This window comes from Balaenoptera borealis (assembly GCF_965194805.1).
Source record: "Balaenoptera borealis genome assembly, chromosome: 1".
In the NCBI taxonomy this organism is placed as follows: Eukaryota; Metazoa; Chordata; class Mammalia; order Artiodactyla; family Balaenopteridae; genus Balaenoptera; species Balaenoptera borealis.
In genome coordinates this window covers 185,030,188-185,057,282 of record NC_138860.1, presented here as the reverse complement: position 1 = coordinate 185,057,282, position 27,095 = coordinate 185,030,188, and the positions used below count along the sequence as shown (strand labels likewise).

The following is a 27,095-nucleotide window of genomic DNA, read 5'->3' as shown; positions in this document are numbered from 1 at the left end:
GAGAGGAGAAAGTTTAAAAGGGGCATACTGGGGGTGGGACAGCCAGAGAAATGTCCAAAAAAACTGAGGCCCTTCTCCGAGTTTTGCTCAATCGTCTGATATTTCCAGCAGTTCAGCCACCCCAGAGCAGATGCTGAAAAGGCAGAGGGTGGGGTCTTCCCAGCTGAGGAAGTTGGAGGGAACTTGGGGCAGGCAGGAGGAGGAGGATAGAGGAACGGGCTCCATCAACGCCAGTCTTTGGGGTGGAGGGATCCCCATGCTCCCCCTTCCCTCCTTTCCTTCTGCTACCTAGGACTTGGGGTCCTTCCTCTAACCGGAAGTCAGCTACCGCCCCTCCCCATTTCCCACCCCACCCTCATCTATTGTTTTTCTTTTTCTTTTTAAAATGTTTATTGAAGTATAGTTGATTTTCCATGTTGTTTAATTTCTGCTGTACATCAGAGCGACTCAGTTATACATATACATATTCTTGTTCATCTCCTTTTCCATTATGGTTTATCACGGGATATTGCATATAGTTCCCTGCGCTGTACAGTAGGACCTTGTTTACTTCCCCTCTCCTGCGTCTTCATCCTCTCCCTCTGCGCTGCCTCCTCCCCAGCAAAGTTTGAACCCCTTTAACACTCTCCTGATGCCAAAGAAAGAAAAAGTCCTCCTCTAACCTCACACGCCTTCCGGCTGGTCTCCCTGAAGCCTTCGCTCTCCACCCCACTCACTCCCTCATCAGCTCCCCACAGTGGGGCTTCTACCACTTCCACTCCCTGAAAACGTCTCTGGTCAAGGTCACTGACTTCCATCCCGTGACATCCACTGGCCCTTACAGTCCCCACCTTAATTGACCTCGGGTGGACCCTTTAACACAACTGACTGCTCCCTTCTGCCCTTGATTTCTCGGTGGTCCCCACTCCTGGTCTTCCTTCTGCCTCCCTGACCTCTTCCTAATGACCTTCACATGCTTCTCCTGCTGCATCACCTCCCCTCAATGCCACCACCCCCTAAGGATCTCCCTAGAATTTTTTCTCTCCTCGACTTTGACCCTTTCCCAGGCCTTGCCCCCCATCCAGGCCACCGTACTTCTCTCTGCTTTAATTCTCAGGCTCCTAATTAGCTTCCCCAATCCTCCTTGCTTTCCAACAATAGCCACACTTTAACCAGAGTGGTTGTCCAACAGTGTTTCTCAACCCAGCTGGCATCACGCTCACCTGGAGGGCTTGTTAAAGCCCAGCTGCTGGGCCCTACTCAGAGTTTCAGATTCAGTGGGTCTTGGAGTAGGACCCAAGAACCTGCATCTCTAACACGTACCCAGGTGACACTGATCTGCTGGTCCCAGGACCACTGTGTTAAAAAGCTAATCTGATCATGTATTCATTTTTAAAGCTCTTCACTGCCTCCCCACTGTCCTCAGGGTAAATCCAAGCTCTTAGCTGGCACTGATGGCCATCTGGTTACTTGCCCTCTCAGCACTGTGCCTCCCTGCCCGGAATACCCTCACCACCCGGCTCCTGTGCTGCCCAGATGTCGTCTTCTGTTATCAGCGCTCATCACTGACACCTGGTTCCCCATCACACTGAGCACTCCTTGAAGATGAAATATTACAGTTACCACTCCATCCCTAGAGGCCGGCACAGGGTTGAACACAGTGGTCAATAAATTTTTGTTGAATGAATGAAGATAATTATTTCAAGCTTTTAAATTTTTATTTTATTTTATTCTATTTTATTTTATTTAACTCCAAGAGAAAATTTTACTTGTAATGCCACCTATAAAACAGACTTTTTCTAGCTGGATCAGCCTCAGCTCACTATCCCTGTTAAGTCTCGCCTCCGTTCTGCCCCCTGGCGGTAGTCTCGGTCCCAGCACAAGATGAATGAACTATTTGAGGTATCTCCGGAAACCGGAGCGTATAGACTGAGATTTTCATTTGCATATCCAGAATGCATTGCACCCAGGACAAATTTTCGACTTAAAAATGACTAGATTCTCCTTCTTTCTTTAACTATTTTTTCCCAGAAGTGAGGATTCTTTCATAGAATTGTCTGGGAAAAAAGCAGATGTGAAATAGCTCTTTCAGTTAAATAATCACCGTTACTGTGTTAGGGGTAGCAGTTACCCGAGGAATGCGTGCCGCCTAGAGAAAGGCATACTCTGGTTTCTCTTCAGATCGTATAAATCTTTCGCCTTTTACTAAAGATTTCCGTGGAGAGGAACAATTCTGAGTTTTTACCCAATTTTTTGAGGTCTTGCATTAGTAAGGCCAATAATGATGTTTAAAATTAGAATTGTTAAGTTTTGGTTTTCTTAGTTGGGTAGATCGGTGTTTGTTTCGTTTAGTACACCGAGTTTTCTTTTACGCGGGAGGTAGTTGTTGCTTTTTAAACAAATATTGGTCTCAAAACATTGGTTTTACTTTACGTTTGGGGATAGATGCGATAAGCTTCCTTAAAAAAGATGTCGAAGTTCTGAAAGCGAAGTAGTTGTTCTGTTGGAGTCAAAAGAGTGCTTTTGTTTGCGTTCCTTAGTTGTTCCTAAGTGTTTAACGCTCCTACCCGGGAGAGAGAGTTTATTTAAAGTTATGGTGTTCAGGCTTCGACGCCCCGGAATTCAATAATGGCCGTCAGCGGGGTCAGTTGCCCCGCGTTATGTAGAATGTTAGTGTCGCGACCAAGAACCTAAGTCGCTGTACCCCGCATTAAAGGAGAGATTCTTAGCCGCTGGACCGCGAAAAAAATCTTTAAGAAATTTTGTTTAGAAGTAAGTGTAAGCGTGGATTCGTTGTTGTTCCTAGAGCGTATTTGTAAGTGTTGCTGTTCTATTCTCATGAGATAATTTAGCTCTGAAACAGACACTGTATCATTCGCTAAAAATACCACTGAAGGAAGGCGTTTGCTCACGGTTGTAACGGATTGGATGAAACTCTAGCGGAAATGACCATTTCAACCGACCAGAGTGGCCAGAACTCAGCTTTCTGAGCACGCGTAGCTGCAAAGTAGGCTGGGAAATGTAGTACTTTCTCTAGGCAGCCGTGACTTTTGCGTAGATCGTAAGAGGGAGAAACTGAATACCGCGGGAAGGAAACTAGCAGCGTCTGCCCTAGTAAAGAAAGGAGGGAATCCATCCGCACGTTTCTTTCTTACAAGTTCCTTCCTTGGGTTTCGTTTCCTTGCCTCCCAGGCTGCTCCCTGTGGCCAGCTGTCCCATCCGTGTACAAGGAACCTCGCGGAAGCTGTAACGCGGCTGTGGGACCACCTCTTCCCAGGCCCTTTTGATGTTCTCTTGTGTAGAGAACCAGAACCCTAGGCTCCAGCAGTTGTCCACCGTCTACCCCTGCCCACTGGGGCGGCTAGCTTTCTTGTCCCCCTAGAAACGCTGCTTTCTTCACGACGAGATCTGGTCACTGAGAACGAAATACCGGTGACAGTGCTTTCTTGCACTCTGAAGGCTGAGTGTGTATCTAAAATAGGGGTTTTAACTTGTTTGTTGTTCACTTTCGGCAAAAGCAGCAATTCAGAGTAACGAGCACGCCGAGCAGCCAGAGAACTAGATATTATATGCTTCCGGGTGAAAGAGCATGCTGCTTCCATGAAGTAGTCTGGCCGGGGAAAATCGAACTTGAATCTGCTTAAGACTAGAAGTTGACAGAACAGCAGAGCACAGTCGAGCTTGTCTGCATTTCTGCGGGGATGGATGCACTCAGCAAGTCCTGGCTGCAAGGAGCTTTTCAGGGCAAACCACCAGATTTCTTCAACAAATAAATTACCAGAAGAAATGAGAGAGAGAGATAAAAAGGGAATCTTTATGTTGAAAGAGAGTTAAAAGAACCCGTCTCACCAAGCAGAACTTACTGGGATCCTGGTTTAAACAAACACTATTTTCAGAGCTTCTTACATTTATAAGATGTCTTCTTTTTTCAATCTGACCAGATATTTGATGATATTAAGGAATTACTGAAGGGTTTGGGGTATGATTATCATATTGTGGTAATGTTTTTTGTTTTAACCTCCTTATACTTAGAAGTACCTACAGGCATATCTACAATATAAACTTTTTTGGGGGGGGGGGGGCACACCACACAGCTTGTGGGATCTTGGTTCCCTGACCAGGGATGGAACCCACGCTTACAGCAGTGAAAGTGTGGAGTCCTAACCACTGGACTGCCAGGGAATTCCCCGGAAATATCTACAGATGAAATGCCATTATATCTTGGATTTGCTTCAAGATAATGAGTGCCAAAAAAAGCCCCACCCCCCAAATAAAAAAACAAAGACAAAAATAAAATTTTGTTTATGTGATGGTTGTTGGACTCGGTAACCAGCACACGGAGGTTCTTTATACTATTAGGTCTACTTTTGTGTATGTTAAACATGATTCATAATTTAAAAGTTTTGAATTTATTTATTTATTTATTTATTTATTTATTTATTTTTGGCTGCACCGCTCGGCTTGTGAGATCCTAATTCCCCGACCAGGGATCGAACCCAGGCCCCCTACAGTGGAAGCATGGAGTCCTAACCACTGGACCGCCAGGGAATTCCCTGAATACATTTTAAAAACAACTTTGCGGTTGGTAACATATGCACTTCTTCATTAATAGATCAAATATTGGTATCTAGTGGTAAGTCTCATGACTACCAGCATTTCAAAGTCAAGATGAACGTGAGCAATATTTCAAGATGCCTGCCACCACTGGGCGTGTCATGACTGCATCTGTGATTTCTATTTGTGACAATGATGCAAATGCCAAAGTTAATCATGGAAGGAAATGCTGAATTTCAGTTGGAGGTTAGCGAAAATAAAGATTTTTTTCCAATCCAATTTCGCAGACCCCCTGAATTCTGATCAGGGACCCAAGGTTTGGAAGTCCTGATCTGCATTCCCTTGCCTCCAGGCACATAATACAAACAATTCCCCCTTGTATGGGGAGAAGGTTTTGAATTTATCAAAGCACCTTCACACAGAGTCATTTATTTCATGGGAATTCCTAACCATCTTTCTGAAGTTGGAAGGTGTTACTAGACCCATTTTACAGGTGGGAACCTAGAGTGTAACACTTAACCCACTTGTTTGAGGTTACACAATGATAATGACGGAGCTGGAGACAGAACCCAGGCCCCCTAACTCCCAGCCCACTCCCCACTCTTTCGCATCCAGCTCCCAGCTCCAGAAATGCTGCTTAGTTAACTTTTCTTGAAGTTTTCTTTTGAGAGAAGCCACAGTCTTTCTCCTGAGCTCACCTGTCCTCCGTTTGGTTATCTCTCAGGACCCCCTTGAACAGTCACATTGATTCCTGTGGTGCTCGCGGGCTACCAGGAGCTCTGATTTCCAGCACTCTCCTTCACATACTAGCAGAGGTGATAGTTAACCTGCCACTGGGAGAGTGTCAGTCCTGCAAGGTGGTCAGTGATCTCTGGCAAGTCTCTTTCACTGTGTCTCAGTTTCTACTTTTGTAAAACAGGATGATTAACTGTCCTCCTTGGTTTTGGAGGAAGCTGTAAAGATTGGCTAAAATTATGACAGTAACTAGGGGAGAGTAAGTGATTAATCCTCGGGAGAAATTATTACCTGTAATGTTATCATTGCCATGAGTTAGGGCCAGAGCCCACCTACCCCTTGCCTTTACAGGTCAATGAGGTGGAACCATAAATCCCAACTGTCTAAGCTTATTACCTACTTTTTTTCCCTTCCTGGATTCTATGCTCCAGACAAACTGAAGTATTACTGTCCATTGCCTCTTTAAACTTCCCCATTTCTGTATGTCTACTCGTGCTCTGCCCATTGCCTGGACGGTCCTCTCCCACACCTTAACCTAGGGAACACTCATCATCCTCCAGGAAGCCATCCCTGACCCTCCAGTGGAGGTTAGATGTGCCAGCCCCATACTCCACAGCCCCGATCGCAGTATAATTGTCCATTTTCTTATCTGTCTGTCTCCCCTTTAGACTGTGCATTCCTCCAGCTCAGGGTCTGTATCTGACCTCTTTCCAGTCAACAAGATTACTAAGGGGATTTGGTCAAATACAGGGACTGAGAATCCCACATCAGATAAATGGGTTTGGAGATAAGTACAGTCCACCTAATGTCCTGCCCAGAGAGACTTCTGGATGAAAAAACAACAACATTCCTGATCAGAAGAGATTGGTGCAGGACTACCCTGGTAATGCAGTGGTTAAGAATCCACCTGCCAATGCAGGGGACACGGGTTCGTGCCCTGGTCCCGGAAGATCCCACATGCCGCGGAGCAACTAAGCCCATGCGCCACAACTACTGAGCCTGTGCTCTAGAGCCCACAAGCCACAACTACTGAGACTGCATGCCACAACTACTGAAGGCCGCGCACCTAGAGCCCGTGCTCCGCAACAAGAGAAGCCACCGCAATGAGAGGCCCGCACACCGCAATGAAGACCCAACGCAGCCCAAAAATAAATAAATAAAATTTAAAAAAAAAAAAAAAAAGAAGAGACTGGTGCAGCTCTGGGCAAATAGGCAAGTGGCTATTTCCAAAATGTGTCCACCGTGACTTGGACAAGTAGTGGGAGCCTCTAGTTTTGGAGCTAGCAGACCTGGGACACATCCCAGACTCCACAAATTGTGTGACTTTGGCCTAGTGCCTTATCACCTCGGAGCCTCACTTTCCTCATCTGTAAAATGGGAATAAAGCTTGCCCTACAGGGTATACTGGAGAGCTGTGCTTTGCTGCCAAGCATCTACTTCCCCTCCTTCCTGACAAGAGTACCCCAAATTTCCTTTGGGGAACCACTCCTCTCCTATTATTCTCTGTTCAATGGTTTGAGATTGACCCAATGCCTAGCTCTGAGGTGGCCTGAATGGTCTAACCTAATTAATATATCCCTTGCACCCTGGTCACCATGATTGGCTCAGGGATGGGCTGTCCAATCAGAGGTGAACTTCGGCACTTTGGGTAGGAATGCTGGGACTCAGACTCTGATGTCCTGGTTAGGAGGGCAAAAGGCTTATGATAACTGTGGCCATTTTGTTTCCACAAGGGTAGCCAATCTGAGGATGGAAGCCAATCTATAGGAAGCAGAGCTAAGAGATGGATCCTACTGAAATTATTTGAGTCCTGGATCAGGCCATTCCTGAAGCTCCTCCTGGACTATACTGTTATGGAACCAGTACTTTTCCTTTTGTTTAAGCCAGTTATAATTAAGTTTTCTGTCACTTGCAACTCCCTTTGTTTTAACTGAAACACAAGGATTGAATGACATAACGCATACAGACACAATTCAACAATTATTCTTTAAACATCTACCCTGTGCCAGGCATTGTAGTCTCTGGCCATCCAGAGTCAAAGACAGGTATAGCCACTGCCTTCACAGAACCTGAGCTAGTGGGGAAGTGCCAAGCACACAGACGATGATCATCAGTCGTAACCATTCCCCCTTTGTCACCCAAGGGCTGGACGGATACATGGCCTGCTAGAAGATTCGCAATGAACTTTTCTTTCTTTTTGTTTTTTTTTGGCCTCGCTGCGCGGCATGCAGAATGTGGGATGTGGGATCTCAGTTCCCTGACCAGGGGTCAAACCCATGCCCCCTGCAGTGGAAGCGCAGAGTCTTAACCACTGGACCGCCAGGGAAATCCCAAAGATTCACAATGAACGTTTACTGAGTCAAATGATTTACTTGAAGCTTCCATCAGCCAAAGTCCAGAGGAGAGGCTCCCAGGAAGCACGGTTATGAGACTAGGTAGCTTGTTCATGGCGAGGCTGTTTGCTCAGCTCAGCTGAGATGGGCCTCCTTTCTGCAAGGGAACAAGTGCCCCTCAGCAAGTGAGGTGATCCACCCGATCACCAGACCCCTAAGCAGATGGCCGGAGGTCAGACTTCTTGGGGGTGGGGTGGGGGGCTGAAAACAAGACCCCAAAGTCTTATCTTCTTCTTAAGGGTTTTTTTAAAGGTCGGGAATCCTTTTAAGAATCTGAGGAAAGCTACAGAAACTCTCCTCATGAAAAAAAAAAGTACATACATTTTGCAATTCCATGGGTTCATAAGTCACTTGAAGCCAGGTTATGGACCCTTGAGCAAAAAAAACTCTAAGGTTTTTTTAATCTAAGACACTATGAATGTCTGGATTTTTGGTTTATCACCCTTGAAAAGTTCCATTCCTCCACTGGAAGAATATGACTGTCTTAGTCCGTTTGGGCTCCTACAGCAGAATACCACACACCGGGTGGCTTATAAACAACAGAAATCTATTTCTCACAGTTCTGGAGGCTGGAAGTCTGAGATCAGGGTGCCGGCGTGGTCAGATTCTGATGAGAGCCCTCTTCTGGGCTGGAGATAGCTGTGGTCTCTCTGTGTCCTCACACGGCAGGGAGAGGACTAGAGAGCTCCCTGGGGTCTCTTGTATAACGGCACTAATCCCATTCATGAGGGCTCCACCCTCATGATCTATTCACCTCCCAGAGGCCCCACCTTCAAACACCATCACATTGGGGGTTAGGCTTCAACATGTGAATCAGTGCGTGACAACATCCACAGGAGAATCCAACTTCCTCTTGGAAAAACCCTCCAGAGGAGCCACAGACCTCCTGGTTAGTGTCTTAACCCGAAGCAAAACTTGTGTGCAGGTAGTTTATTTAGGAAGAGATCCCAGGGGACAGCAGAGGGAGGCTGGGGGAGGGTAAAATGGAGGGAGGGAAATTGAATCAAGGGTGTCTTCCCAGGTTCTTCACCACTGTGGGCAGTGGGGGGCCTGATCTTGCCGTCTGAGGAGCCGTGTAGAATGTGTCACAGAACTGTCCGCCCAGGGGATGGCGGAGGGAGCACTGGTCCACTGGCTCCGTCTCTCATGGGAGAAGGGCTGCCCCTAGCAGCGATATCCTTGGCCTGCTTTGAGGCTACACACATGCTGAGCGCAGAGCAGCTTCCTGAAGGTCAGAGAGAAGGTGCGGTCAGATGCTGCCAGGAACCCGCACCTGGAAAGAGCTGGTGGCTGCAACCACGGCAGGAGTGAAAGGTGGCCTGAGAGGACGTGAGATGGAGCACGAGAGGCCAAGGTGCCCGTAGGTTTTCAGGGAGTTAATACATTTCCAAACCAACTTTTCAGCTGTTGGGAAGTGCTGGGTAGTATGCAATTCCATACCAGGTGTCTACCCCTGAAAAGCACCTTGACCAAGCCTCCTTGTGCATCCAGCCCAAGAAGAAAGCTCCAGTGCATTACTGGACCGTGAGAGGCAGACCCACTAGAGTTAGTGGATGGCCTGCTCCCAAATAAGGCTGAACTGGAGGCACTGCAGAGGCTCACGGCAGACGCCCAGCCGCTTTCAGAGTGGGCTGACGTCATCCCAGAGGGCAGGAGCAAATGCATTACCCACCCCATCCTGCGGGAGCCATCAGAGGAGTGTGTGGGGAGAGAGCATGGGGAGAAACAGAGTGTGGGGGCTGAGAGAGAGGCTGGGCTGACAGCGAGCCCCAGTTTGCATCCCAGCCTGGGCTGCTCGGCCTAGAGCACGGTTCCTCATCTCTCAAATTGGGATCTTAACCCTTAGCGACCTTCTCCCTGCATGAGGCCGTGTTGATGTAAAATACCTAACACACGTGCTCACTTCAATGACCTATAATTCGCAAGTATTCGTCTACTGAAATTCTAGTCGTTGGCTCGGTATTCTCCAGGCACAGGTACGTGGGTTCGTGTTTACATGTACGGGAGCCCACACCATGCCTGGTTCCAAGTTAACAGGGTGAGTGGGAGCCATGAAGTGCCGCTCCTGTGGTCAAGTAACTTCCAGTTGAATGCAATGACTAGAGGGCATGTCACGCCATACACCACAGCCCACCTCACCCCCGGCCAGCCAAGGGCCCCTGGCCAGAAGGGTGAGGCACCCTCAGAGCAGGGGTGGAAGGCACACAGGACTGGAGTGACAGCAAACCAGAGCAACTTTAGAAGAGCCTGAAACCCTTGTGTACTTTCTCTCCCAGCCACCTGCGGGGGCCGGACACTTGGCAACTTGGCAAGCAAACCTGGCTTCCTGGTGAGTCAGGCTGCCCATCTGGGAAGCCAGGGAAACCACCAAGACACTAAGGTGATGGTGCACACTCAGCCTGGCCCCTCTTTGCTCCATTCTCCCCACAAAGGAAGGACTCAGACCTTAGCTTCGAGAACAATCTGCAGGAGGCCCACTCATGGTTTTTCCTGCCCCCGGTCCTATGGGCAGCAAAACCGGGGCAGGCAACTCTCTTTAGGGCAGGCAGGGGGAGAGGCACTGCAGCAGGAAGGGGCCAGGGTAATGCTCCTCGAGCAGCCCACTCAGCTGGGACATGCAGCAATCCCCCAGGTGGGCAGCACGGGGGCCACCTCCACAGCCTCTGAGTGGGCTCCTCTGACGAGGAGAGGACGTGGGAAAAGAATACTGTCACCACGGTGGGGTCTTTGCTTCGGACTCTATCCAAAAGCCTGGTGACCGAGGAAAGTCCGATGTCTCCAAAGGTCTCAACCACACGCAAACCGGTTGTGGAGGTTTGAAAGAGATTTATTTAAAAACAGAACACAAAAAAAAGCTTTGGTATTCCAAAACCCAACAATCATCATCACTAGAAAGTTAAACACCTCCCCTAAAGCCCAGAGGTACAAAACCACAGATCTCCATAGGCTCATGATAAGAAAGACGCAATGTGCAAACCCGAGGGCGACGGAGACCCACCCCCTCCACGCAGGCGGCATGCGGGCCTCCAAACCTCCCGAGGTGGTGCATATTGGAAATCACTGCCAAGATTCACTACCAAGAGTGGATGCAAAAGCCATCCAGCAAAATCTCAACAATAAATTAAAAATTCATTCAAGAAAGAACACATTAAATTAGGAAAAGAACACATTTTTTCCTAGACAAGTCTTTTCAAAAGAGGGTCTATTTCCTGGGACAGAAGAAAGGAGGAAAGTGGAAAGAGTGAGTTCAATTTCAAGTATTTTCCGTATAGGTTCATTTTATTGAGTCGAAAGCTTACAAAAAGTCCACCAGCCCCTCCCCTCCCGCTCCCCGATGCAAACTCCTGAACATCCACACGCACTTCCGAGTCACTGGTGTCCCCCAACAAGGCACAAAAGGCTGGGTGCTTTCCAAGGATCCCTTGTTCGCAGCAGCAGGACTTTCAGTGCTGGGTGTCTTGTGCAAGTGGTGACTGAAAGCAGGACTGATGCCACTCAGACACTGGGATCTTCCTGTTCAATCAACAAGACAGGTCGTTACTGCTCACGCCAACCCTGGTGGACAGCTACAGCAATCTCAAGGGAAGCAGGCGATGGAGACACCCTGCTGGCACCCCACCCAGGCTCCGAGCCCGCCTTGCTGACAGCGCTTGGCCCAGGGACGGGCTAGAGCTGCCACAGACTCGGGGGCCCAGGTGCCTCCTTAGGCGGGTGCGGCGAGTTCACGGGCTCTGCTCTGGCCAGGCCCGGCTGGAGGGGCGGGCAGACGACGCTGGGCAGGACCTGCGAAGGCAGCTTGGCCTGTACCCCTGATCAGCTGGGAACCACGGGCGAATGGGGATACGCCAGATTAAGAGCAGAGAAGCCCACCACCTAGCAGGGAGAAGCAGCTCACCCGCCTGCTTAACAGAGGCTGCCAGATCCATGCGATGCAAACGCAGCCCCTGTCCTGTGACGGCCACCCGGGAAGGCGGCCTGCACATTTCCCTTTGATCTGACTTTCCGGGTTCTTCACGCTTGAGGAGCTCAGACCTGCCTCTGGCCCTTCTCCCACTCCTTCAGATCAAGTGCTACTTCCTTTTCCAAACCAGAAGCCACAGAACCCGTTTCTCCTGAGTCCGGGCTCTTTAAAGAGTGGGAGCACAGAGCTGGAGCTTAACGTACCCTCCACCCCACTACACTAGACTCGGGACAGAACGCGAGGCCAGGGCCCCGGGCTCTGGAGGCGCAGTGGCTTTATACCTTACTCCTGAAGAGGGGCTTGGCGCCAGGCCCACAGTACTCGTTGTAGATGAGCTTGAATAGGAAGAGGTGGAAGAGGGTGATGAGGGAGGCCACGCTGAACCAGAAGAGGAAGGGCAGCCCGGGGTCCTGCTGGGCCATGTGCTCGTCGTGGGCCAGGATGGCCTTGAGGTGCAGCGTGTGCCGCAGGTCCTGCAGGTGCGTGAGGTCGGTGGAGATGTAGAGCAGCGGCGTGATGGGCTGCGTCACCATGACCGAGAAGGTGTGGCCCTGGGGCGCCGAGGTCAGCTCCACAGGCTCGTCCAGGCAGCCCGCTTCGCAGGCGTAGATCTTGACGAGCTGGCCACGGGACTCCACCGACACGTGCAGGTACGGCTTGCCCTCGGGGTCCGCGAGCACGGCCAGGTTGATGTGGTCATTCTTGTAGCGGATGCCATGCAGGGCGTAGCTGTTGTGCAGCACGTCGGGGTCGGCCTGGAACTGGAGGTGGTTCTCGGTGAACTGCAGGCCGCCGAAGCTGAGCACCATGCCCTGCAGGATGCCCGGGGCGCCCGCCCGCACCAGCCCCTTGCAGCCGCGCTTCTGCAGGGTCAGCCTCCACAGGTCCCAGAGCTGCAGGATCTGCTGGATGGAGGACAGGCGGCCCGGCCAGAGGTTCCCGGCGTGCATGGTGGCGTGGCCGCTGAAGCAGTGATCTTCGTAGTTGAGTGTCGACTCCATCTGGTCCCGCTCCCTGTGGCTCAGGTCGGGGCTGAGCAGCGGTGCGGGGGAGCAGGAGAGCATGTAGTACAGCGTCAGGTTCACGGTCAGGCCTGACGGAGTGTGGGCATCGGTGATCTTCTTCATTTCCACACCTGTAACACCACAGAGGTTGTACGTTAAGCAGGAACGGCATGGCCAAGAGGCTGAGGTTATGAAACAAAGCCCAAGAGCAGCAGAGACACGAAGCTTTTGTCCTTAGGGATGAAAACAGCAGCTCCAGTCTCCCACGAGTACGGGAGAACAGCATCCTGCCTGGCTTCCTCACGTGACCACCTTGAGCTCTCTGGGACTGAAATTGAAAATCCTGCCAGTGGGGCTCCTGCCAGAGCCCAGAAGAACACAGATTTAGCCAAGCCTAGGGCGCCAAGTAAAAAGGCCAGTTCCCCGACTCCAAGAACTGTCATCAACGCCCTGGCCAGTCGTGGGCTGCTTCTCTCTCACCGGGCCTGCAGCTTTAAACATCTGAGCACAGGATCTCCCAGATTTGTATGAGCTCTCGACTCAGCTCACCGCCCATGTGGTGTCTCAAGCTGGATGTCTGACAAGCATTTGGAAACTGACAAGGTTTGAATCCTTGCAGCCCCATGCTAATCCTTCCCTAAATCATCTCCAGACACCCGCTGGAGCCCTCCCCGCAAATCCAGAAGTCACCCTCAAGTTCTCACTCCCCACAGCCAGTCCACAGAACGCCCCGGTGGCTCCAGCTGCAAAAGTATCCGACTCATCCACCTCTGCTTCCACGGTCACAGCTCTGGTCCCAGCCACCGTCCTCTCACCTGGGCTCCGGCCAAAACCTCGTATCTGGTCTCCCCACTCTACCTCCCCCCTCTCCCCCATACTGTCTACACTCTGACACAGCAGCACCGGGACCTTTAAAAATCTGCACCAGGTAGTGCCTCCACCCTGCCTCCCATCTCACTTAGAATAAAATTCACTGTCCTCACCAAGGCCCCAAGGCCCTTTACTCTCTCTCTGGCCACTGCCACCCTCCCCCTGCTCACTACCTGCCAGCCACAGTGGCCACTCAACCAAGCCCGCCCCTGCCTCAGGGCCTCTGCCCTGCTGGCTCCCTCCAGACCACCACACGGCGCTTCTTCTAGCTGTGTAGGCCTCAGCTTCTGCGATTCCTGCTCGGAGAGGCCTCCCTGACACTCTTCGCCCCACCCACTGCAGTCACTCACCCCCAAGCACATATTCTTATCTTTTCTCCTTAAAACGCTTGAGCCTAAAAAGCTATCTCGTTTTTTTTAATCCAAATTTTCGCTTTCTAATGTCTGTCTTCCACCCGCCCAGAATTTAAGAACCATGAGAACAGGGACTTTGTTCTGTTTGCTTCCGTATGCCCCACGTGAAGAACACTTTCTGGCAGAAGCATTCGATAAATACTTGACTAAATTAAAGACTCTTTGGGCAACTAAGTTTAGGATTTAGACAACTAGAACCCTGGAAACCAAAATCTCTTAATCTCTCTCTCCTCTACACTAGGATTTCCTTTTCTTAAGCAGTCAACGGGGCGAAGGAGTTTTCATTTGACAGGAGCATCCCACCTGCTGAAGAGATTCCACTACCCACCCCCATGAGAAAGCTGCAGCCACAACAGCGAGGCCACAGCTCAGGCTAGCGGGAGCCATGTCAAGAAGCCCATGCCTGTCACCAGCCAGAACTGTGGGGAACTGAGTTAAGAATCCTGGGATCAGGCTTCCCTCGTGGCTCAGTGCTTAAGAATCCGCCTGCCAATGCAAGGGACACGGGTTCGAGCCCTGGTCCCGGAAGATCCCACATGCCGCGGAGTAACTAAGCCCGTGCGCCACAACTACTGAGCCTACACTCTAGAGTCCGCGAGCCACAACTACTGAGCCCACGTGCCACAACTACTGAAGCCCGCGCGCCTAGAGACCGTGCTCCGCAGCAAGAGAAACCCATGCACCGCAATGAAGAGTAGCCCTCGCTCACCACAACGAGAAAGCACGCGTGCAGCAGTGAAGACCCAACGCAGCCAAAAATAAATTAGCACATTTAAAAAAAAAAAAAAAAAAGAATCCCGGGATCGGCCAGGCCTCTGGCTTATCCTTTACCAATTGACCTCCCAAACCACGCTGCTCAAATAAGGCTTCAGCCACAAGAACGAATAACAATAAGACCTGCCCTTCACACTCCTCTTTCATGACAATCTCATAAAAGTCCTCTGAGGTAGGTGCGACTGCTATTATTGAACACAAGCCCAGAGAGAGTAGGGTTCAAGGTCACACAGCTACTAAGTGGTGGAGCAAGAGTCAGCCCCAGATCAAACGCCAAGCCCAAGTTTGAACCACCCCGGGACCCCGCCCTTCAGTGTCACCTCTGCAGACTTTGCAGGGGCATCTCCAGGGTGGACCGTGCTCACCCTGGTGCAAGGTGTGGACGGTGGACCAAGCACTCGCCAGGCCTCACCTGGGCTGAAGAGCTGGGCCCAGAGGCGCTGGTGGTCCTGAAGCAGCTCCGCCGCCGGCATCTCCAAGAGCTCCAGCATTTCCTTCCGTGCCAAGTCCTGGAGCACCTTGAGCTCCTTGCCTGCTTTGCTTTTGAGCACCTGGGGGTTAAGAGGGCCGGAGACGTGCACCACCCACAGCACAGTCTCGTCCAGCTGCGTCTTGGGAGCCACTTGGAGACGGTTCACTAACTTCTTGGCGGCCACCACCAGCAGGTGCACCAGCCCCGTGGGAAAAGGCGGGGACCGGCCCGAGTAGAGGAGAAACTGATGGTCTCCGACCTTCTCCAGGGTGCTGGTGAAAGCCCTGGGGACCGGGCCGGCAGTGGGCCCGACAGTCTGCAGCGCGGCCACGCGTTCCGTGGGGTTGTTGAGCTGGATGCGCTGCAGATAGACGTGGGGTCGGCCCCGGTGCGCCAGGAAGTCCTCTTGCAGCAGCACGCAGTCCCGGCCGGATCCCGTGACGAGGCCGGAGGCCGAGGCGGGGCCCGGGCCGGCGGCCGCAGGGCCGGGACCCGGAGTCCCGAGCTGCAGGCAGCGCACCCGCCGCAGCAGCCCTTCCCGCAGCAGCAACACTGACTCTCCAGCTTCAGAGAGCGCGCTCAGCGGGCGCAGCTGCACGAAGGGCACGAAGTCCGGCGCCACGGCGGGCTCCCGCTCCCCAGGGGTCACCCACAGCCGGTTGGCGACCACGTCCAGGGCCAGGAAGCCGTTGGCCACCAGGGCCGGCACTCCGGGGCCCAGCGGTACAGCCTCGCCCCGCTCCCGCAGGCCGCGCCACGCGCGGGTGGCTGCCTCCAGACAGGCAGAGGGCTCGGCGGCGCCCGGCTCGCCGCGGGGCCAGGGCAGCAGCTGCAGACCGCCCGCCGCCCGCCGCGCCCCGGAGCCTGCGAACCACAGAAGCAGCACCAGGAGGCCGAGCAGGCAGAGTAGGCGGCGGGCCCAGCTGCTCGACAGCAGTCCCGGCAGCCCCTTAAGCCGCTGCTGCAGCCACATCGGGCCGCCAGGCGCGGGCGCGGCGCGGGGGCGGCCGCCGGGCCCGCCGCCCAGCCCACCGGCCCGGCCGCCCGCGCCTCACTCCCGGGCCCGGACCGCGGCGCCCACCCCAGCCCCCGTCACAGGCGCCGCGGCAGCCGCCACAGCCGCTTCCTCCTCCTTCTCGATTGCCTCCGGCCGTCAAACGACACGGGCCGTCAAGCGCCGCCTACTCTTTTGCGACAGATGGAAAAGGGGAGGGCGGAGGGAGGGGAGAGGGGCGGGCCCGGGAGAAGGAGGCGGGGCCACAGCGAAGAGGGGGCGGGCACCGCCGGGGTTTGGACCGTCAGTTCTCGCGCCTGCAAAGTCAAGTCCAGAAGAGGAGAGGGGTCTGCGGAGGACTGGAAGCGGCCAATTCATGGAAAACAAAAACAAAAACGAAAAAACCCACCGCGCTAGCTAAACCGAACACGTGTTGGGCCCCATTCGCTACTAATGGATTCAACAGCCCCAAGATTTTTAAAAAATAATTTAAAAACTTTTTTTCTGTGAAAATGATCCTCACTGCAAAAAAAAATAAAAGACTTAGAACTGTACAGAATAGTACCCCCCAAAAAAAGAAAGAAAGAAAAAGATAAGAAAGTAAGCACTGTCAACCAGACTTCCTAGGATATATTTTGTTGACAACTCTTCCCGACCTGTCTGGCTGCATGTACAGCATATGGGCCACAAATCAGGCCCAGGACTGTCCATTTCTCTACCACACCAACTCGTCTGCTTGATGTCAACCGTGAGTCTTAACTTATTAAATAACATAAAACACTAAAGTCTCATGCTTTGAAAATGCTTTTAAATTGTGTATTATCAATGCAAAAGACAAATTTTGTTTTGTTTCTGGGGAAAAAATTCAATCTAAGCACAGGGGCAGACAATGGGGCGATTGTTTCCACTTTAGTTTCAGGACATTCCAAAGCCAGACAGACAGTGCTTCCCAGTTGTTGAAAATTAAACGGTCATTTGAGGTGGCTTCTTGTGGGCTGTGAGCAGACACATGTGTGTTTGCCAAGTCTTAGGGCCAGCACCCTATAAGAAGGCAGCTGTCCAGGTGATCCTACAGTATGCTTACCTTCTTTTTTTTCTTTTTTAAGATCATTATCAAAACATACACACAAAATTCTTAATTTCCACCAGGATTTCACAAACCCCACAGAATAACTTCATGGATGTGCAGGAATCCATAACCTACAGTTAGAGAGATAGGATCCATCCAAGCCCCTCAGGGAGGCAGAAACACTTGGGAGGCACAGTGAGATGAGAGCAAAGGACTAAACCAGGCTTGATCCCACCTGTGAAATGGGGATGACCAGAGAAACTGCCTCTCAGGTTTCTGAGGAATAAGTAAGTTAATACAGGCAAAGCAAGCAAGGTGCATGACATGGGGTAAGTACACAGTAAATGTAAACCCACATAATTATTTTTCCCTATTACGAATGTCTGTGTAATAGACATATACCTTGGCCTACTTCTGAGACTGCTTCTGGGGGAGCAATTCCTGGAAGTCGATTCCTACGTTAAAGAGAAGTCTCATGCTGGTGCTCTTAACTCCCTTACCACTCTCAAACGCCCCAGGGGAGGGAATCACAGCCCACGATCAGCAACACAGCCACAACAAAGCCAGGAGGTCAAGAGTAAGGACACTGGCGTGAGGCTGCTGGGGTTTTGAATCTTGGCCTTGCCGCTTGCTAGCAAGTCAGCTAACTTCCTTGGGCCTTGGTTTCTCCATCCATAAAATGGGGATCATGAGACAGAGTAGGATTGCTCTGAGACTTAAGTTAGATAAACAAGTTAAACATTTAGCATACTGCCTGGCTTAAAATAACCATTCATTATTTAATTTATCTTTACTAGGAAACAGGAAACACATGTACATGACACAAAATTCAACCTATACGAAAGGGGGAAGAGCGGCCATTAAGTCTTCCTCTTTCCTGGAGCCCCAGCTAGTCAGTTCCTCTTCCCAGATGCAACCACTGCTTCCTGTTCCTTGGATGCTCTTCCAGAAATTCTATTCACTTACAAATATATAGCCATATAGACAGAGACCTATATTTTTCCCTTCACAGAAATCGTAGCATATTATATACTCTTGCATATTGCTTTTTTCATTTAAGGGAACAGCTTGGAAATTCCATTATTATTATTATTATCATCATCATCAAAGGGGGTAGGTGCCAGTGGGACTAGCTGATGGGTGTAAAGGTGGAGGAGGCTGAGAATCGGCTGGCAGCACAGAACGTGGCTGTCCACTGAGGCCATCGCGCTTCCTCGGGTCAAGAAAGGAAATGGTAAAAATGGAGAAAAGCAGAGGATGAAAGGGAGAAAAGCCCCTTGTGGCACCAGACCACTACCCTCCAGTCCAGCTATCCTTTCTGCTTCCCAGAAAAGCAGAGTCCTGTGCCTTTAACTGTGCACAACACGTGCAGCACGTAACCTGAGTAACATCTAGGCAGCAGCCACCCCTGGTTAAAGAGACAAGTCCTCCTTTTGGATGAAGCTTGGACCGAGTTCAAGTTCCAGCACTTTGGTGAAGGGTGGCAGGCAGGCTTCACCAGGGTGAATCCTTTCTCCAGGGGAGGCCAGCAGCCTCCAAGATTGATTCCCCCTCCTGATTTTGCAATGACTCTGGGAACTCCACTGCCCAAGGATTTTTTTCCGTCCATAGTATGTCACCATTGAGGTTCTCCTTGGGCCCGAGCAAAAGGGAAGTTAGAGCCGGTTTCCAAAGTCGCCTCCCTTACTGTGGTCCCCCATCAGCTGTGTGACTTCGAGGAAGTTGCTTCACATCTCTGAGCCCCGGTTTCCTTATTTCACAAATGGGGGCAATACTACCTAACTGGCAGGGCTGTGGGGAACTTGGCATAAGCCAGAGCTTTGAAAATTGAGCCAGTCAACACATGCTCCTTCTCTTCCCCTCTGCTTATCCCTCCATTTCCTCCTCAAAGGAGCTGGAATTTCAGTCTGCATCCTCCTGAATTCAAAAACATCCGGTGGATTCTGGCACCATGTCCTGTCCCCAGCTGCAGAAACACCCCGCCCTAGGTCCCAGGTCCCAGCTGGGTGGCAGAGGCCCTGGATTGCACTCATGCCTCTTCCCTTTACTTGCCTTTCGAATTTAAGCTTGCTGTTGGGTCCCCCTGGGCCTTACTTCTACCATCTTTACCATGAGTAAATCTCTGTTCAGTGAGATCATTTCCCAGGTTCCCAGGCATTGTACCTATCAACTAAAAAGAACATGTGTTGGCTTTGTTTGGATTGAACAAATAGTATATATTCATTGTAAAATGATTGTAAAAACAATGAAAAATATAAATAAGAAAATAAAAACTACCTGGCAATAACACACACACACACATTCCCACAAGTTGGAAATAATGACTGTAAATATTTGGCTGTCATTTTCTTTTAGCATCATCTCTATGCATTGTATCTGTAAGGATATATTTTTGCTGAGTGGGGTCATACAGTATATACTGCTTTTCCCATGTAACATCATGTCAGTAGTGCATTACCCTGGCTGAAGCAGTCTTAAGAGTACTGCTGATTTCTCTTTTCCCCAGGACCTAGCGTGGGCTGCTTTATGTTGTTCATTGATAATCATGACATTCCTCCTCCCTCTGCCCTTTCCCCCTGCGAGTGGGGAACCCCCTGCCCACCCAGGGTTGTACCCACTACCCACTCCTCTGGAGCCTAACCTGCTGGGAAGGATCTCCCTTTGAGGGTCTCTTCCAAGGATGAAAATTGTTGTTGTTGTTTTCCCAGAGATGGCTGCCTCTAGCTGACATCTGCTCCAGGAACCCTTGTTCTAGAAACCCTTGATTTGTTTTTTGAAGACCCACATCTGTGAAGAGACCCTAAACAACTTCTTTCTTCCTTCCTTCCTTCATCCCTCCTTCCCTCCCTCCCTCACTTTCTTCTCTCTCTCTCTCATTCATTCATTCATCCATTCATTCAACAATGTGACCTCAGGAACAAGACCTTCCTTGTCTCAGAGGTTCCCTTTGCCTCCCAGGGACAAAAAGGCAGATTAAGTGAGTCCCTTTTTGCGGGGCGGTGATGCGCTTTCTGCACTTGCAGCAGCCAGGAGGGTCTCGGCAGGCGTTTGGATGCCTCTGAACACATTCCTGCCAGGCCTCGCCCGCTCCAGGCTCAGACCCTCACGCCCAAGGCTTTGGACGAGGGCGAATGAAATCTGAATAGCTGAGATTTACTGAGGGCTTATCAAGGGGCTGTTCTAAGGGCACTGCAGGTAACAATGTCATTAACCCGTGCAAGGCCCAACGCATAGATACCATTATAAACCCCACTTTCCAGAGAGGAAACCGAGGCTTAACGTTTATTGATACCATCAAGGCTTGGCGCGGGGTCCGGGGTATAGAAATTGTTGCCTCGCCCCCGTCTCCCCTCCTCTTTCCGGTCGGAGTGAAGCCCCCGGAGAAGGGAGGGAGGAGGACGGCGGCGGAAGGACCCGGGAGCCGCAGGGACGGGCCCGCAGGGAGCTGCCCGGACTCGGAGAGGCCGCGGGTTCGGGCGAGTCTGCAGGAAACCCTTCCCCCCGGCAGCGCGGCGCGACACCGCCCCCGGGGCGGGCCCAGTGCGTGGCAGCGGGATCGCCGGCCCCGTCGGGAAGTTTCCAGCCTGCGAGCGAGCGCCGCTGGACACGCCGGACGTTCCCAGACCCGGACCATGCGGCTCCAGCTGCTCCTGGCCCCGCTGGGCTGGCTGCTCCTGGTCGAAACGAAGGGTGATGCCAAGCCGGAGGGTGAGGGCTCCGGGCCGGGGGCGGGAGGGGGGGATCCGGGGCCGGAGGTGGGGTGGGGGGGATGGGGGCAGGTGGGCTGGTCTGGGGGCTGCCTCCGTTAGGACCGGCCTGTAGGGGAGGCCTGGGCTTCCGAGGGGTTCTGGGTTCAGGCCAGTTGTCCACTGAATCAGTGGTGACTTGGACAAGGCACTTCCCCTCTTAGGGTTGCGTTTCCCACTTTCGGGCAGCTGGAGGGGAGGAACGGCCCAAGTCCCGTTCAGTACCCAGAGGGTCAAATAATAATAGCACTCACAATAATAAGGACCATAACTACCTTTGTGGAGCACTGGCTATGAGTCAGACGTCAATTAAGCAGGATCCTAACCTTTGGAAGTGCATCCTTCTATCATTTCCATTTTCCAGCTGGGCAAACTGAGGCTCCAGAGTTGATTCAGTTGCCCAAGGTCACACCGCTTGTGGGCTTTGAAATCAGGATTCACACCTAGGCCTCATAACTATGGAGCGAGGGGCACCTGGGCGGGGTGGGGGACAGAAGGGGTGGCTCACATCACAGAACCGTTTGTACTTTCACCCGTGTCCTCAGTGGTCTGCTCTGCCCCTCCCAGGTGGGTCTTGCTCTCTCCGGGTTGCACATGAGGAAACTGAGGCCCAGACAGGCGTAGTGACTTCCCAGGGGGATCCAGCTTTGGCGTGGTGGGTCTCAGATCTGCTGGACTCCGGGTCTAGTGCTTTTTCTACAACCCCAAGGCAGATTGGATTTCAAAGTGTGTCCCACTATCCTGAGCGGGTGCTACTCTCCTCCCCAGCCCTCCCTGGACCACCTGCAGGGCCGCCCGGTCAGCATCTGAGAGCCCCAGGAGGACACAGACCGCTGGCAGTCCCAGCGAAGCAGAGCCAGACTGACCACACCCTCCATCATCCCCCGTTCCCCTTGGCCCACTCTTCTAGAGAAACTGGGAACCAGAGTGGGGCAGGATGGTAGTTTAGCAGACCCTTGGGCCAGGAAAAGGGATGGGAACCACCATTTCTTGAGTACTTCCTTTGTGCCAGGTTCTGCCCAAGGCCATGCGTCTCCCGTGGTAAAGCAGTGGTGCTTAATCTCCATGAGGCTTGGTGTTCTAGCCTGCAAAACAGGCGTGATGATACCTCTGTCCTAGAGCTCTTGACAAGGATTCCGTGGGATGTGGCCTGTTGGTGAGAGTTCAGCTCAATGCCCAGCCCATAAACGCATTTTCTTTCTTGGCCCAGCGCTGCCAGCTTTCCCGGAGTATCCCAGCAGGGCAGTAAGACAGGTCAAAAAATCCAGCGAGGGAGGTGCTAAGCACAGGGCTGGGCTGGTGGTGTGTGCAAAGGTCCTGTGGCCTGGGTCCAGTTGCTGGCCTTTTTTCCCCCTGGGCCTCTCTTCCCTCTGCTTCTGCTGATGTAGGCTCCCTCCACCCCAGACCATGCCAGGAGAGAAACTCCAGCTGCCCAGGGAGGTGATGAAGCCCAGGGAGGTGAGTTGGAGGGACCAAACTGATGACAAGGCTTCGGGTGCCCTGACCCCTAGCAGGCGATGGGAGGGGACAGAGGAGACACAAGGCAGCCCCCACAGAGGGTACAGGATTCAGGGTGTTGCTGAGATAATCCAGGTAAAGTACCTAGTAGATAGTAAGCGGGTCCCCAGGCATGTGGCGAAAGTCAGGCCGCTCTCAAGTTTGAGGCCCTGGGCTTCCCTTGCTCCATTCAGACCCTTTTGATACATAAGGAATCGTTGGCCTCATTTTGCAGATAGGAAGCCTGAGACCCTAAACGGTTAAACACCTGGTCTCAGGTTGCCACAGCTGATTGGAAGTGGCATCACTGGGTGGGACTCAGACCCTCTGCCCATTCCTGCTGACCCCTACCTCCAGATGGGGGGGCAGGTGTTGCCGGCAGATGCTTCCTGGGGAAGTCTGCCCAACTGTCCCAGACCCAGGTGGTTGGGACCCCTCAGCCTGCTGGCCAAAGAGGCAGCATAGGATGGTAGTTTTTCCTACAGGCCTTGCCCAAGCTGCCCACTGGCGTCAGTGCCCTGCCCTGGGGGGCCCCCAGACTGATGTGGGGGACAGAAAAAGGCCTTCAACAAAGCAGCATCCGAGCAAGCAAATTTGCACAGAGCTGAGGGGGCGGGAGAGTCCAGGTGCAACATGGTCCGTCCTTCTTTTTGTAGTTGCTTCTAGCTGAGCCCCCCTCTCTCCCTGGGCCCATGCCTTTCCCTGCAGGCCTTCATCTGGCCACGGAGAGGGAAGGACCGGCCTGAGCCCGATGGCCGCTGAGATCTGAGACTCCAGGGATGCCGGCTGGGCTTGGGTGGGAGCTTCAGGTCGTGCTGTTCCGCCGCAGGAAATGGAGAAGCAGGCAGACCCAGCTGGTTGTGTGTGTGTCAGGGCGGGGGAGTGTGAGGAGACCTGAGGTGGCAGAAATGAGTGGGAGGCCAGACCTGGGGAAGAGGCAGGGTTGGCTCCAGCCCTGGGAATCCCCATCTCCTGGCTTCCGTTCCAGCCCCAGATGGGTGTGGGGGATGGGAGAGGAGCTTCATTCATTCCCACCTCCCCAGAGAGCAGACTGGGTGTGTCATGACCGTGCCTTGGGAGCCAAGGCCACACACTGACCATCCACCCCCTTGCCTGGACCGACACTGCTTGGGGAGAGGAGGTGGCATCTGAAGGAGCACAGCCGAACAGGGCCTGAGTCCTCAGCCTTCTCTTAGGATCCCAGAGAGATGTCTGCACTCCCCACAAGGACCCCGTGCCCCACCCCCCCGACTCCCCATCATTCTCACTCTCAGGAACGCAGCTCCTCTCCATCCCTGCCCTCCAGGGCAGCACTTTAGTTCCCCGACCAGGGATTGAACCCGGGCCCTTGTCAGTAAAAGCGCAGAGTCCTAACCACTCCTGGACCGCCAAGGAATTCCCTGGTACTACTGTTATTACTCCCATTTTACAGATAAGAAAACAGAGGCACAGAGAGGCTAAGTTACTCTCCCAGCAATCTGTGGCAGTTTGCCACTCCACTCTGCTCTCTGGTTTGTCTCTGCTGACCCTGGATCATGGGTCATCCATCTGGGGAAACCACTGCTGGACTTTGAGCAGCAGGTCAGGGGGACCAAGAGCCCTGTATGTCGGGCCTCACGTGGGCCCTGGCCTCAGCCCAAGGCAGCTGGCTGGACCAGACAGAAAGCAGGTGGCCGTGGGCGGGGCCCTGGGCCACGTTGTCACCCTGTAGGCTGCCCAGAGCTCTGGCTGTGCAGTGAGTTGGGAAGAGACCTCACCCAGTGACTGGAGCGGGTGCCCACACTGGGGAGGTCTGAGAGAAGGTGGCTGGAAATGCTGGATTCAGTCTACAGCTGGGATTCCCAGCATTCTGGGATGTTGGACGGGGAAGCAGTGCGGTGAAGGGCATGGGCATTTGGAATTCCAGCTCATTTCCTTCTCACTTCGAGGTCCTGTGACCTCGAGGTTATATAGCCTCTCTGTGCCTCAGTTTCCTCACCTGTAGAAGCGGGGGTAAAAATATCACCTACCGCACAGGGTGTTGATGGTTAAATTTGATAATGAATGTAACACGCTTCATGAGGTGCATGGCATCTAGAAAAGGCTCAACAGTGCTAGCGGTTACTAATCATCTCCACAGGGCTCCTGAAGGCCAGACACTGCACCTGAGGCCCAAGTCACACTCAGTCCGAGTCCTGGGGAGGGGGAGGGACACCAAGGAAATAGAGACGTGGGCCTGGCCTGGCAAAGGGAGGAGCAAGTTTGTACTGGTACTTCACCTGCTGTGCACACGGAGACGGGCCAAGGACTGACTGGGTAAGGGGATGAGATTGAGGAGGGCTTCCTGGAGGAAGTGGCCTGGGGCCTTTTCAGGGGAAGGAGCAAGTTTTGCAGGCAGGACAAAGGAATGCGGTGCCGGCTGGGTTCAGCGAGGCAGTTTCATGGGGGTGTTGAGGGGTGATGCCAGGGTCCCTTACGGGAGGGACCTGCCTTGCGTTCTCTTGCTGTGAACCACCTCCCAGGCCCCTGCATTGGAGCCTAGGGTCGGAGGACCAAGGGATGTGTTGGACCAGCGGTTTCTAAATGTGGCTGACATCAGAAATTACCAGGGAAATGTAGGACAAATCCAGACTCCTGGGTCCATCTCAGATCTCTGGTCCTGGGGCCCAAGAGTGTGGATTTCACAACCTCCCTTGTGATGCTGATATGCAGGCAGGTTTGGGGCCCTCTGCGCTGGGGGATTTTGTGGGGTCCTTGGCTAGGAGAGTGGGCGTTGTGTTGCCCAAGGAACCCAGGATTTGTTAAGGCGCCATTGCAAGCACCTGGCAGGAAAACTGAGCGGAGACAGGCTGGGCAGGAGGAAGGGGGCGTGTGGGGAGGGTCCAGCATGGCCTGAGCTGGTTAGTCTCATTAGACAGATGGAGACGGACGCCTGGCCACGTCTCAGGCCTGAGCGGTGCGTGCAGAGGTTAAGAGAGGGGATTCTGGGTCCAGGTATCTGTGTCCAAATCATGGTGCTGCCACTTCATGGCTCCCTTGGGCAGGTTACCGTGTCTGAGTCTTGGGTTCCTCACTTCCCCTCCCCCACTTCCTGACTTCAGGAGCCCTGGTCCAATGGAGAATCCAGAATTTCACATAGATACACACGCTGGCTTTTTCCATCCATGAAATGTGACACTCTTCCTGTCCCCAGCAGCCCCTGTTGTCGACAAGAGGGCCTCAGAGCTGGGGCTCTGGCTCTCCTTGCCTGAGGGCAGACTTAACCATCCTGGCAGGAGTTGGGGGGAGCCCTTCCCCAAGTGTGAGCAGCACCCCTCTTTCCTGGACCCCAGGGTCAGATGGTGAGGCCTCCCCTCTCCACATCTGCCTAGTGAATCCACCCGCTTCTGCCCCAGGTCTCTGGACCCACCCACAGCGGATTCTTGCCAATCCTGGCTGGGCCACCTGGCACCAACCCCTTGCTCTGGGACCAGCAGCCTGCCCCTCGGCTCAGCCAGCTCTGTCAGGCTGGACTCCTTTGTTCTTTTACCCCAGGCTCCTCCTGACTTCCTGGGGAGGTCGAGGTGGGAGGGCCTTACCTGCCTGTGCTGGCCTGGCCACTTGGTGAGTCTGTTCACCCAGAAAAGTGTTAAGACCTGGACCCCAGGGAAGTAAGGCTCACCCAGTGAAACAATGATGGGCGCTGCAAAGTGGGGTCCTGCCCTCTGCCCAGAGAGAGGTCAGGAGAAATCCAAGAAGGCTTCATAGAGGTGGTGGCAGGGAAGAAGTGTCACTGGCCCTGGGACCTGGAGGAAGGTTAGAGAAAGAGCAGAGAGAGGGAGCCCTGGCAGGAGGGAGGAGCCCTGGCAGGAGGGAGGAGCCCAGCCAGGAGGAGGGCCCACTCAATGGAGGGAATGAGTGTGTCACCAGGCCAATCAATGGGGGCCTTGAATGCCAGAGCAAGGCGTTTGCCTCTCAGTAATAAGCACCAATAATAGCTTAGTGTGTGCCAGCATCCCAACAAGGATTTTACAGGCCTGATCTCATTTAATTAGTCCAGCAGCCCTGGGAAGTAGGTACTACTACTATCCCTATTTTACAAGGGGGAAACCAGCTCAGAAGGGTCAAGGACTTGCCCAAGGTCACACAGTTGGTGAGGAGCAGAGCTAGGAGCCTAACCAGGCCAGCTACAGGGAATTTTTTTTTTTCCTCTCCTGTGCAGCGTGGCTTGTGGGATCTCAGGTCCCCGACCAGGGATTGAACCAGGGCCTCAGCAGTGAAAGCCCGAAATCCTAACCACTAGGCCACCAGGGGACTCCCAGAGCCTTCACTTCTCATAGAACACAGCCTCAAAGTATGGTCTGGGAGGGGCTTCTTCAGGGCTCCCAGAGATGGCATCTGGGAGTGTTTCCAGCAGGTTCTGTTGCAGAGGCGAAGCCACACTACAGAGCTCAGAGAGGTCCCTCGTTAAAAAGGTAGCATAGCCGCTCTGGCCAAAGGCCAGGATTTCAAGTCAGTTTCCACTGCAGGCCAGCTCTTATTGGTTCTCACAGTGTTGGGAGAATCCAAGGCCAAGTGAGGCTCAGCAAGAAAGTCTGTTGGGATTGATTAGCAATGTCTGCCCTGAGTGCGGGCATGGAGAGCTGTGATTGTTGCCAGGCTAATGTCTGATATTG

At 52.8% G+C, this 27,095-nt stretch overlaps 2 protein-coding genes and 1 long non-coding RNA gene across 3 annotated transcripts in view; 1 reads left to right on the top strand and 2 right to left on the bottom strand.

Moving 5' to 3' along the window:
* LOC309624503 overlaps positions 1 to 20,589 on the bottom strand; it is a 190,537-nt gene extending 169,948 nt beyond the window's left edge. The window contains exons 1-2 of the long non-coding RNA XR_014241975.1: positions 19,860 to 20,589; positions 19,558 to 19,594 (exon numbers count right to left, since the gene is read on the bottom strand). This is a non-coding gene — a long non-coding RNA (uncharacterized lncRNA). The remainder of the gene's footprint in view (positions 1 to 19,557; positions 19,595 to 19,859) is intronic.
* On the bottom strand, positions 10,468 to 16,318 carry KIAA2013. Its single transcript, XM_082381624.1, has 3 exons — positions 15,096 to 16,318; positions 11,904 to 12,757; positions 10,468 to 11,174 (listed from the first exon to the last, which is right to left on the bottom strand). The coding sequence occupies exons 1-3, from the start codon at positions 16,126 to 16,128 to the stop codon at positions 11,157 to 11,159; spliced, it is 1,905 nt and encodes a 634-aa protein (XP_082237750.1). The 5' UTR covers positions 16,129 to 16,318; the 3' UTR covers positions 10,468 to 11,156.
* A 142-nt stretch (positions 20,590 to 20,731) lies between the features above and the next one.
* PLOD1 (procollagen-lysine,2-oxoglutarate 5-dioxygenase 1) overlaps positions 20,732 to 27,095 on the top strand; it is a 35,057-nt gene continuing 28,693 nt past the window's right edge. The window contains exon 1 of the mRNA XM_082381395.1: positions 20,732 to 20,926. Within this exon, the coding sequence (XP_082237521.1) occupies positions 20,851 to 20,926 (76 nt within the window). The 5' untranslated portion in view covers positions 20,732 to 20,850. The remainder of the gene's footprint in view (positions 20,927 to 27,095) is intronic.

Excerpts from the sequence above, each read along its gene's own strand:
- KIAA2013 (XM_082381624.1), bottom strand. The coding sequence starts at position 16,128 with ATGTGGCTGCAGCAGCGGCTTAAGGGGCTGCCGGGACTGCTGTCGAGC. Across the intron at positions 12,758-15,095 it reads GGCCCAGCTCTTCAGCCCAG|GTGTGGAAATGAAGAAGATC; the intron begins GTGAGGCCTGGC and ends GTGGTGTTACAG.